Source organism: Hemiscyllium ocellatum (assembly GCF_020745735.1).
Source record: "Hemiscyllium ocellatum isolate sHemOce1 chromosome 27 unlocalized genomic scaffold, sHemOce1.pat.X.cur. SUPER_27_unloc_1, whole genome shotgun sequence".
NCBI classification, from domain to species: Eukaryota; Metazoa; Chordata; class Chondrichthyes; order Orectolobiformes; family Hemiscylliidae; genus Hemiscyllium; species Hemiscyllium ocellatum.
The window spans coordinates 1,135,601-1,148,344 of NW_026867476.1; the positions used below are offsets into that span (position 1 = coordinate 1,135,601).

A 12,744-nucleotide genomic window follows, 5' to 3' on the forward strand; every position below is an offset into this window, starting at 1 on the left:
GACCCCCTCACACCCTCACTCTGACCCCCACACCCTCACTCTGACCCCCACACCCTCACTCTGACCCCTCACCCCCTCACTCTGACCCCCTCACACCCTTACTCTGACCCCCTCACACCCTCACTCTGACCCCTCACACCCTCACTCTGACCCCCTCACCCTCACTCTGACCCCCACACACCCTCACTCTGACCCCCTCACTCTGACCGCCTCACTCTCACTCTGACCCCCTCACACTGACCCCATCACCCTCACTCTGACCCCTCACTCTCACACTGACCCTCACCCTCACTCTGATCCCCTCACCCTCAGTCTGACCCCCTCACCCTCACACTGACCCGTCACTCTCACTCTGACCCCCTCACACCCTCACTCTGACCCCACACACATTCACTCTGACCCCCTCACACCGACCCTCACCCTCAGTCTGACCCCTCACACCCTCACTCTGACCCCCTCACCCTCACTCTGACCCCTCACCCTCACTCTGACCCCTCACACCCTCACTCTGACCCCCTCACACCCTCACTCTGACCCCCTCACCCTCACTCTGACCCCCTCACACCCTCACTCTGACCCCCTCACACCCTCACTCTGACCCCCTCACCCTCACTCTGACCCCCTCACACCCTCACACTGACCCCTCACTCCCTCACTCTGACCGCCTCACTCTCACACTGACCCTCACCCTCACTCTGACCCCATACACCCTCACTCTCACCCCCTCACTCTCACCCCTCACTCTGACCCCCTCACACTCTCACTCTGACCCTTCACCCTCACTCTGACCCCCTCACACCCTCACTCTGACCCCACACACATTCACTCTGACCCCCTCACACCGACCCTCACCCTCAGTCTGACCCCTCACACCCTCACACTGACCCCCTCACCCTCACTCTGACCCCCTCACCCTCACTATGACCACTTCACCCTCACTCTGACCCCTCACCCACACTCTGACCCCCTCACCCTCACTATGACCCCCCCACACACTCACTCTGATCCCCCTCACACCCTCACTCTGACCCCCTAAGACCCTCACCCTCACTCTGACCCCCTCATACACTCACACTGACTCCCTCACCCTCACTCTGACCCCCTCACCCTCACTCTGACCCCCTCACCCTCACTCTGACCCCTCACCCTCACTCTGACCCCTACACCCTCACTCTGACCCCCTCACCCTCAGTCTGACCCCCTCAGACCCCCACTCTGATCCCCCTCACACCCTCTCACTGACCCCCTTACCCTCACTCTGACCCCCTAAGACCCCCACCCTCACTCTGACCCCCTCACCCTCACTATGACCCCCCCACACACTCACTCTGACCCCCTCACACCCTCACTCTGACCCCTCACCCTCACTCTGACCCCCTAAGACCCTCACCCTCACTCTGACCCCCTCACACCCTCACTCTGACCCCTCACCCTCACTCTGACCCCCTAAGACCCTCACCCTCACTCTGACCCCCTCACACCCTCACTCTGACCCCTCACCCTCACTCTGACCCCCCTCACACCCTCACTCTGACCCCTCACTCTCACTCTGACCCCTCACCCTCACTTTGACCCCCTCACCCTCACTCTGACCCCCTCACCCTCACTATGACCCCCCCACACACTCACTCTGATCCCCCTCACACCCTCACTCTGACCCCCTAAGACCCTCACCCTCACTCTGACCCCCTCATACACTCACACTGACTCCCTCACCCTCACTCTGACCCCCTCACCCTCACTCTGACCCCTCACCCTCACTCTGACCCCAGACCCTCACTCTGACCCCCTCACCCTCAGTCTGACCCCCTCAGACCCCCACTCTGATCCCCCTCACACCCTCTCACTGACCCCCTTACCCTCACTCTGACCCCCTAAGACCCCCACCCTCACTCTGACCCCCTCACCCTCACTATGACCCCCCCACACACTCACTCTGACCCCCTCACACCCTCCCTCTGACCCCTCACCCTCACTCTGACCCCCTAAGACCCTCACCCTCACTCTGACCCCCTCACACCCTCACTCTGACCCCCTCACCCTCACTCTGACCCCTCACCCTCACTCTGACCCCCTCACACCCTCACTCTGACCCCCTCACCCTCACTCTGACCCCTCACCCTCACTCTGACCCCCTCACACCCACACTCTGAACCCCCTCACCCTCACTCTGACCCCCTCACACCCTCACTCTGACCCCCTCACCCTCACTCTATCCCCCTCACACCCTCACTCTGACCCACTCCCACCCTCACTCTGACCCCCTCACCCTCACGATGACCCATTCACCCTCACTCTGACCCACACACACACTCACTCTGATCCCCTCACCCTCACTCTGACCCCTTCCCCTCACTCTGACCCCCAGAGACCCTCACTCTCACTCTGACCCCCTCACTCTCTGGGTGTGTGTCGGGGTGTATATGGGTGTGTGTGGGGTATATGGGTGTGTGTGGTGTATATGGGTGAGTGTGAGGGTATATGAGTGAGTGTGGGGGTATATGGGTGTGTGTGGAATATATGGGTGAGTGTGGGGTATAGGGGTGAGTGTGGGGGTATAGGGGTGTGTGTGGAATATATGGGTGAGTGTGGGGTATATGGGTGAGTGTGGGGGTATATGGGAGTGTGGGGGGGTACATGGGTGAGTGTGGGGGATTTGGGTGTGTGTGGGTGTATATGGGTGTGTGGGGTGCATATGGGTGAGTGTGGGGGTATATGGGTGAGTGTGGGGGGGTATATGAGTGTGTGGGGTGTATATGGGTGTGTGTGGGGTATATGGGAGTGTGGAGGGGTACATGGGTGTGGGGGGGTATATGGGTCAGTGTGGGTGTATGTGGGTGCTTGTAGGGTGTATGGGTGTGTGGGAGTATATGAGTGTGTGTGGGGTGTATGGGTGTGAGTGAGGTATATGTGTGTGTGGGGTGTATATGGGTGCGTGGGGATATATGGGTGAGTGTGGGGATATATGGGTGAGTGTGGGGATATATGGGTGAGTGTGGGGGTTTATGGGTGAGTGTGAGGGTATATGGGTGTGTGTGGGTGTATATGGGTGAGTGGGAGTATATGGGTGAGTGTGGGGTATATGGGTGAGTGGGAGGGTATATAGGTGTGTGTGTGGTATATGGGTGAGTGTGGGAGTATATGGGTGAGTGTGGGAGTATATGGGTGAGTGTGGGAGTATATGGGTGAGTGGTGGTATGTGGGGATATGGTGGTATATAGTGACTGTGGGAATAAATGGGTTTGAGGGTGGGGTATATGGGTGTGTGGGGTGTATATGGGTGAGTATGGGAGTATATGGTTGAGTGTGGGGGTATATGAGTGTGTGGGGGTATATGGGTGAGTGTGGGGGTATATGGGTGAGTGTGGGGTATATGAGTGTGTGGGGGGTATATGGGTGTATGGGGGGTATATGGGTGTATGTGGGGGTATATTGGTGAGTTTGGGGTGTATGGGTGTGTGTGGGGGTGATATGGGTGTGTGTGGGATATATGGGTGAGCGTGGTGTATATGGGTGAGTGTGGGAGTATATGGGTGAGTGGGAGTATATGGTAGACTGGGGGTATATGTGTGAGTGTGGGGGGTATATGGGTGTGTGTGGGGTATATGGGTATGTGTGGGGGTATATGGGTAAGTTTGGGCTATATGGGTGTGTGTGGGGGTATATTGGTGAGTTTGGGGAGTATGGGTGTGTGGGGGTGATATGGATGAGTTTGGGGTGTATGGGTGTGTGTGGGATAAATGGGTGAATGTGGGGTACATCGGTGAGTGTGCAAGTATATGGGTGTGTGTGGGGTATATGGGTGTGTGTGGGATAAATGGGTGAATGTGGGTACATCGGTGAGTGTGCAAGTATAGGGGTGTGTGTGGGGTATATGGGTGTGTGTGGGGTATATGGGAGTGTGTGGTGGTATATGGTGAGTGTGGGAGTAAATGGGTTTCTGTGGGGGTATTCGGGTGTGTGTTAGGGTATTTGGGTGTGTGTGGGGTATATAGACGTGTGTGGGGTAAATGTGGGGTATAAGGAAGAGTGTGCGAGTATATGGGTGAGTGTGCGGTATATAGGTGAGTGTAGGGGTAAATGGGTGTGTGGGGTGTATATGCGTGCATGTGGGGGTATATGGGTGTGTGGGGTGTATATGCGTGCATGTGGGGTTATATTGGTGAGTGTGGGTTATATGGGTGAGTGTGGGTGAATACGGGTGAGTGTGGGGTATATGGGTGAGTGTGGAGGTATATGGGTGAGTGTGGGGGTATATCAGTGTGTGTGGGGTATTTGGGTGAGTGTGGGTTATATGGGTGAGTGTGGGTGAATACGGGTGAGTGTGGGTGTATGTGGGAGGTTATATTGTCTGTTGGGCTATATGGGTGTGTGTGGGGGTATATGGGTGTGTGTGGGGGTATATGGGTTAGTATGGGTGTATATGGGTGAGTGCGGAGTATATGGGTCTCTGTGGGTTTTTTGGGCGTATGTGGGGTGTTTGGGTGTGTGTGAGTGTATATGGGTGATGCTGTGGGGAATATAGGTGAGTGGGATATGGGTGAGTGTGGGGTATTTGGGTGAGTGTGGGTGTGTGTGGGTGTATATGGATGTGTGTGGGGTATTTGGGTGGATGAGGGTATATGGGTGAGTGTGGGGTATATGGGTGAGTGTAGGGTTTATGTGTGAGTGTGGGGTATATGGGTGAGTGTGGGTGTATATGGGTGAGTGTGTGGGTAATATGGATGAGTGTGGGGACATATTGGTTACGCTGTGGGGTATATGGGTGAGTGTGTATATGGGCAGGTCTGGGGCTGTATATGGGTGAGTCTGGGGCTGTATATGGATGGGTCTGGGGCTGTATATGGGCGGGTCTGGGGCTGTATATGGGTGGGTCTGGGGCTGTATATGGGCGGGTCTGGGGCTGTATATGGGTGGGTCTGGGGCTGTATATGGGTGAGTATATGGGTGGGTCTGGGGCTGTATATGGGTGAGTATATGGGCGGGTCTGGGGTTGTATATGGGTGAGTCAGGGCTGTATATGGGTGAGTATATGGGTGGGTCTGGGGCTGTATATGGGTGAGTATATGGGCAGGTCTGGGGTTGTATATGGGTGAGTCAGGGCTGTATATGGGTGAGTATATGGGTGGGTCTGGGGCTGTATATGGGTGAGTATATGGGCGGGTCTGGGGTTGTATATGGGTGAGTCAGGGCTGTATATGGGTGAGTATATGGGCGGGTCTGGGGCTGTATATGGGTGAGGGTGATGTATGTGCAGGGGTCGGTGATGGGGTGGGTCTGGTACCTGCTCAGTGACCCGACTGCACATTTTGACAAAGGGGACAGTGGGGTTCTGGGGGGGGGGGGGGGGCGGGTTTGTGACATCACCTTTGACCCTGCCAACCTCCCCCACCCCCTTCACCTCCCCCACCCCCTTCACCTCCACCGTCAGGGCCCCGCAGCAGCTGGGGGATGCGCTCGGAGATCTCTGGTGCTCATATTGAGATTTAGGATCCTGGGGCGCAGAGGGGGATGAAGATGGGTTGGATGCTGAGGGGATGTCTCCCCCTCACGGGGAGCGGGTTGGGGAGTCCAGAACTAGAGAGGTGGGGGGGGGGGGTAACGAGACTCTGTTACAGAACGAGGGACAGACTTGGAGGGGCAGAAATAGCCCACCCTTGCTTCAAGGTCTGAGATGTTCCATGGAGTTAAGGGGGGGGGGGCAACTGAATTGAAATGTTGCCAGAACAAGGGGGAGATGGGGGAAGAGTAATGATTGGGAGAGGGGAGAGAGAGAGAGAGAGTGAGGGTGGATGGTAGTGGTGAGGAATGAAGCATAGAGGGACTATAGCTGAGGAAGAGAGGAGCTGGACGGAGGGAGAGTGTGGGGACAGCCCGAGACCAGGGGACATTCCTGCGGTGTCACCTGACCTGAACCCTCTCCCTTTCAGAAGAGCTCCACTGCTTGGGAACAACGTAATGGCGAGTAAATACAATGAAAGTTCTCTGCTCAACCACCCGCCAACTGTGGAAGGTAAGAGATTTTCACCCGATAGGAGGAGGCTGGGACCATCAGGATTGGGTCCAATGGGAAGGGGGTTTGGGGTCCATGGGGATTGTGTCCGATGGGAGTGAATGGGAAGGGGGTTGGGGTCCATGGGGATTGTGTCCAATGGGAGTGAATGGGAAGGGGGTTTGGGGTCCATTGGGATTGTGTCCAATGGGAGGGAATGGGAGTGGGGTTTGGGGTCCATTGGGATTGTGTCCAATGGGAGTGAATGGGAAGGGGGTTGGGCGTCCATTGGGATTGTGTCCAATGGGAGTGAATGGGAAGGGGGTTGGGGGTCCATGGGGATTGTGTCCAATGGGAGTGAACGGGAAGGGGGTTTGGGGTCCATTGGGATTGTGTCCAATGGGAGTGAACGGGAAGGGGGTTTGGGGTCCATGGGGATTGTGAGGAAGCTGAGCCACAATATCTTCCATGGGCTCTTCATGTGGTACATGTTTGTGTCCCCACCTCCGGAGAAAGGCTTGGGCCCACACCCCACCCCAGTCCCTCAGTTCGGCAGACGGAACGGGACAGGATGTGGGAATGTGATGTATGCCCCAGCCCCTTCCATCCTCCCCAGCCATCCTGTCCCTCCCCTCCACTCCCCGCACTGCCCCACCAGCCAACACATCCACCCCATTGTTGAACTCTTGATGGCGGGGTCATATAATCATAGAATCCTGACGGTGTGGAAACAGGCCATTCAGCCCGACAAGCCCACACCGACCCTACCAAACGGAACCAATCCAGACGCACTCCCCTACTACACTATATTTACCCTGAACAAATGCACCTAACCTGCACATCCCTGGGCACTATGGGTAATTTAGCGCGGCCAATCCACACTAACCTGCACATCCCTGGGCACTATGGGTAATTTAGCGCGGCCAATCCACCCTAACCTGCACATCCTTGGGCACTATGGGTAATTTAGCATGGTCAATCCACCCTAACCTGCACATCCCTGGGCACTATGGGTAATTTAGCATGGTCAATCCACCCTAACCTGCACATCCCTGGGCACTATGGGTAATTTAGCATGGCCAATCCAAACTAACCTGCACATCCCTGGGCACTATGGGTAATTTAGCATGGCCAATCCACCCTAACCTGCACATCCCTGGGCACTATGGGTAATTTAGCATGGCCAATCCACCCTAACCTGCACATCCCTGGGCACTATGGGTAATTTAGCATGGCCAATCCACCCTAACCTGCACATCCCTGGGCACTATGGGTAATTTAGCATGGTCAATCCACCCTAACCTGCACATCCCTGGGCACTATGGGTAATTTAGCACAGCCAATCCACCCTAACCTGCACATCCCTGGGCACTATGGGTAATTTAGCACGGCCAATCCACCCTAACCTGCACATCCCTGGGCACTATGGGTAATTTAGCACGGCCAATCCACCCTAACCTGCTCCGTGAGGCGCAGCCAAGTCGTATCGGAGAGGGAGGGAGCAAGTGCAGCCAGGGAATTTGGCGGAAGAAATTTGGGATGATGGATCTCCGCTCTCCCAGGTGCTGTGGAAGCAGCGCCCAGTGACATGAGGAACTTCTTCGCCAGCAATCTGGATAATGACACGATCCGTCGTCACTTCATCAGGAAGGTAAGGCAGACGGGTGGCATTGACGCACACGCTGGGATAGGAGGGCAGAACTATGGACCTGGGCCCGGGAGAGGGAGCGTTATCCTGTATCTAACCCCGTGCTGTCCCTGTCCCTGGGATGGGGTGGACAGTGTAGAGGGAGCTTTACTCTGTATCTAACCCCGTGCTGTCCCTGGGATGGGGGGGACAGTGTAGAGGGAGCTTTACTCTGTATCTAACCCCGTGCTGTCCCTGTCATGGGGGGAACAGTGTAGAGGGAGCTTTACTCTGTATCTGACCCCGTGCTGTCCCTGTCCCTGGGATGGGGGGGACAGTGTAGAGGGAGCTTTACTCTGTATCTGACCCCGTGCTGTCCCTGGGATTGGGGGGACAGTGTAGAGAGAGCTTTACTCTGTATCTGACCCCGTGCTGTCCCTGGGATGGGGGGGGACAGTGTAGAGGGAGCTTTACTCTGTATCTGACCCCGTGCTGGGACAGTACGTCACACTAAGGAACCGTTTTGTTTCCTCAGGTCTTTGCGATAGTGGGGGTACAGTTGCTCTTCACGTGTGGGATTGTTTGCATCTTCACCTACTCCCCGGACATCCGAACCTTCCTCCTCAAGACCCCGGCCTTGTCCTACAGCGCCATTGGTCTGTACACTTTCACCGTGCTGGCGCTGAGCTGCTGTGGGGAAATCCGGAGGAGACATCCCTGGAACCTCATTTTCCTGGTGAGTGCCCAAGCTCCATCGAACCCTGAGGGAGTTAGCATGGTCAACCCACCCTAACCTGCACATCCCTGGGCACTATGGGTAATTTAGCATGGTCAACCCACCCTAACCTGCACATCCCTGGGCACTATGGGTAATTTAGCATGGTCAACCCACCCTAACCTGCACATCCCTGGGCACTATGGGTAATTTAGCACGGTCAACCCACCCTAACCTGCACATCCCTGGGCACTATGGGTAATTTAGCATGGCCAATCCACCCTAACCTGCACATCCCTGAGCACTATGGGTAATTTAGCACGGTCAACCCACCCTAACCTGCACATCCCTGGGCACTATGGGTAATTTAGCACGGTCAATCCACCCTAACCTGCACATCCCTGGGCACTATGGGTAATTTAGCACGGACAACCCACCCTAACCTGCACATCCCTGAGCACTATGGGTAATTTAGCACGGTCAACCCACCCTAACCTGCACATCCCTGAGCACTATGGGTAATTTAGCATGGCCAATCCACCCTAACCTGCACATCACTGGGCACTATGGGTAATTTAGCACGGTCAATCCACCCTAACCTACACATCCCTGGGCACTATGGGTAATTTAGCACAGTCAATCCACCCTAACCTGCACATCCCTGGGCACTATGGGTAATTTAGCACGGTCAATCCACCCTAACCTGCACATCCCTGGGCACTATGGGTAATTTAGCACGGTCAATCCACCCTAACCTGCACATCCCTGGGCACTATGGGTAATTTAGCACGGCCAATCCACCCTAACCTGCACATCCCTGGGCACTATGGGTAATTTAGCACGGTCAATCCACCCTAACCTACACATCCCTGGGCACTATGGGTAATTTAGCACGGTCAATCCACCCTAACCTGCACATCCCTGGGCACTATGGGTAATTTAGCACAGCCAATCCACCCTAACCTGTACATCCCTGGGCACTATGGGTAATTTAGCACGGCCAATCCACCCTAACCTGCACATCCCTGGGCACTATGGGTAATTTAGCATGGCCAATCCACCCTAACCTGCACATCCCTGGGCACTATGGGTAATTTAGCATGGCCAATCCGCCCTAACCTGCACATCCCTGGGCACTATGGGTAATTTAGCACAGCCAATCCACCCTAACCTGTACATCCCTGGGCACTATGGGTAATTTAGCACGGCCAATCCACCCTAACCTGCACATCCCTGGGCACTATGGGTAATTTAGCACGGCCAATCCACCCTAACCTGCACATCCCTGGGCACTATGGGTAATTTAGCACGGGAAATCCACCCTAACCTGCAGATCTTTGGACTGTGGGAGGAAACTGGAGCACCCAGAGGACACCCATGCTCATATTGATGATGGTGGGGGGGTGGGCGGGGAAGGGCATGGACTAACATGCAAATGCCACACGGTTGCCCAAGGTTGTGACCAAACGTGGGGTCCCTGTCACTTTACTGTCAAACCAGAGAGGTGCGTCACGATCCTGGGAAGACATTCGGAACGGCCTTCAGTAAAACTCCAGGAGCATCTAACAAGGACCGTCAGTCCATTGATGACCGAAGCTCTCCCCTCTCCATCTCCCCGGGGTCAGCGCTCTCTCTCAGTAATCTCCCCTCTCCCCCCTGGGGCTGTGCCCTCTCTCAGTAATCTCCCCTCTCCCCCTGGGGCTGTGCCCTCTCTCAGTAATCTCCCCTCTCCCCCTGGGGCTGTGCCCTCTCTCAGTAATCTCCCCTCTCCCCCTGGGCCAGTGCCTTCTCTCAGTAATCTCCCCTCTCCCCCCCCGGGCCAGTGCCCTCTCTCAGTAATCTCCCCTCTCCCCACTGGGCCAGTGCCCTCTCTCAGTAATCTCCCCTCTCCCCCCTGGGCCAGTGCCCTCTCTCAGTAATCTCCCCTCTCCCCCTGGGGCTGTGCCCTCTCTCAGTAATCTCCCCTCTCCCCCCTGGGCCAGTGCCCTCTCTCAGTAATCTCCCCTCTCCCCCCCTGGGGCTGTGCCCTCTCTCAGTAATCTCCCCTCTCCCCCCCTGGGCCAGTGCCCTCTCTCAGTAATCTCCCCTCTCCCCCCCTGGGGCTGTGCCCTCTCTCAGTAATCTCCCCTCTCCCCCCTGGGCCAGTGCCCTCTCTCAGTAATCTCCCCTCTCCCCCCCTGGGGCTGTGCCCTCTCTCAGTAATCTCCCCTCTCCCCCCTGGGGCTGTGCCCTCTCTCAGTAATCTCCCCTCTCCCCCCTGGGCCCGTGCCCTCTCTCAGTAATCTCCCCTCTCCCCCTGCGGCTGTGCCCTCTCTCAGTAATCTCCCCTCTCCCCCCTGGGCCAGTGCCCTCTCTCAGTAATCTCCCCTCTCCCCCCGGGGCCAGTGCCCTCTCTCAGTAATCTCCCCTCTCCCCCCGGGGTCAGTGCCCTCTCTCAGTAATCTCCCCTCTCCCCCCGGGGCCAGTGCCCTCTCTCAGTAATCTCCCCTCTCCCCCTGGGGCTGTGCCCTCTCTCAGTAATCTCCCCTCTCCCCCTGGGGCTGTGCCCTCTCTCAGTAATCTCCCCCTGTACCAGTGCCCTCTCTCAGTAATCTCCCCTCTCCCCCCTGGGGCAGTGCCCTCTCTCAGTAATCTCCCCTCTCCCCCCGGGGTCAGTGCCCTCTCTCAGTAATCTCCCCTCTCCCCCTGGGTCAGTGCCCTCTCTCAGTAATCTCCCCTCTCCCCCCGGGGCTGTGCCCTCTCTCAGTAATCTCCCCTCTCCCCCCGGGGCTGTGCCCTCTCTCAGTAATCTCCCCTCTCCCCCCTGGGGCTGTGCCCTCTCTCAGTAATCTCCCCTCTCCCCCCAGGGCCAGTGCCCTCTCTCAGTAATCTCCCCTCTCCCCGGGGCAGTGCCCTCTCTCAGTAATCTCCCCTCTCCCCCCTGGGCCAGTGCCCTCTCTCAGTAATCTCCCCTCTCCCCCTGGGGCTGTGCCCCCTCACAGTAATCTCCCCTCTCCCCCTGGGTCAGTGCCCTCTCTCAGTAATCTCCCCTCTCCCCCCGGAGCTGTGCCCTCTCTCAGTAATCTCCCCTCTCCCCCCTGGGTCAGTGCACTCTCTCAGTAATCTCCCCTCTCCCCCCTGGGCCAGTGCCCTCTCTCAGTAATCTCCCCTCTCCCCCTGGGGCAGTGCCCTCTCTCAGTAATCTCCCCTCTCCCCCCTGGGCTGTGCCCTCTCTCAGTAATCTCCCCTCTCCCCCTGGGGCTGTGCCCTCTCTCAGTAATCTCCCCTCTCCACCCTGGGGCTGTGCCCTCTCTCAGTAATCTCCCCTCTCCCCCCTGGGGCTGTGCCCTCTCTCAGTAATCTCCCCTCTCCCCCCGGGGCCAGTGCCCTCTCTCAGTAATCTCCCCTCTCCCCCCTGGGGCTGTGCCCTCTCTCAGTAATCTCCCCTCTCCCCCCCTGGGGCTGTGCCCTCTCTCAGTAATCTCCCCTCTCCCCCCGGGGGCAGTCCCTCTCTCAGTAATCTCCCCTCTCCCCCTGGGCCCGTGCCCTCTCTCAGTAATCTCCCCTCTCCCCCTGGGGCTGTGCCCTCTCTCAGTAATCTCCCCTCTCCCCCCTGGGGCTGTGCCCTCTCTCAGTAATCTCCCCTCTCCCCCTGGGCCAGTGCCCTCTCTCAGTAATCTCCCCTCTCCCCCTGGGCCAGTGCCCTCTCTCAGTAATCTCCCCTCTCCCCCCTGGGCCAGTGCCCTCTCTCAGTAATCTCCCTTCTCCCCCCTGGGGCTGTGCCCTCTCTCAGTAATCTCCCCTCTCCCCCCCTGGGGCCGTGCCCTCTCTCAGTAATCTCCCCTCTCCCCCCCTGGGCCAGTGCCCTCTCTCAGTAATCTCCCCTCTCCCCCTGGGCCAGTGCCTTCTCTCAGTAATCTCCCCTCTCCCCCCTGGGCCCGTGCCCTCTCTCAGTAATCTCCCCTCTCCCCCCGGGGCCAGTGCCCTCTCTCAGTAATCTCCCCTCTCCCCCCGGGGCCAGTGCCCTCTCTCAGTAATCTCCCCTCTCCCCCCTGGGGCTGTGCCCTCTCTCAGTAATCTCCCCTCTCTCCCCGGGGCTGTGCCCTCTCTCAGTAATCTCCCCTCTCCCCGGGGTCAGTGCCCTCTCTCAGTAATCTCCCCTCTCCCCCCGGGGTCAGTGCCCTCTCTCAGTAATCTCCCCTCTCCCCCTGGGGTCAGTGTCCTCTCTCAGTAATCTCCCCTCTCCCCAATCTCCCCTCTCCCCCCGGGGTCAGTGTCCTCTCTCAGTAATCTCCCCTCTCCCCCTGGGGTCAGTGTCCTCTCTCAGTAATCTCCCCTCTCCCCCTGGGGCTGTGCCCTCTCTCAGTAATCTCCCCTCTCCCCCTGGGGCTGTGCCCTCTCTCAGTAATCTCCCCTCTCCCCCCGGGGGCA

At 57.7% G+C, this 12,744-nt stretch overlaps 1 protein-coding gene across 1 annotated transcript in view; it reads left to right on the forward strand.

Annotated features, from left to right (window-relative positions):
- The window catches only part of si:ch211-284o19.8 (protein lifeguard 1), a gene marked incomplete at its 3' end in the record, with an annotated part of 32,521 nt that overhangs the window by 4,443 nt on the left and 15,334 nt on the right, over positions 1-12,744 (forward strand). The window contains exons 2-4 of the mRNA XM_060821357.1: positions 5,934-6,013; positions 7,555-7,643; positions 8,155-8,355. Coding sequence (XP_060677340.1) covers positions 5,959-6,013; positions 7,555-7,643; positions 8,155-8,355 — 345 coding nt within the window. The remainder of the gene's footprint in view (positions 1-5,933; positions 6,014-7,554; positions 7,644-8,154; positions 8,356-12,744) is intronic.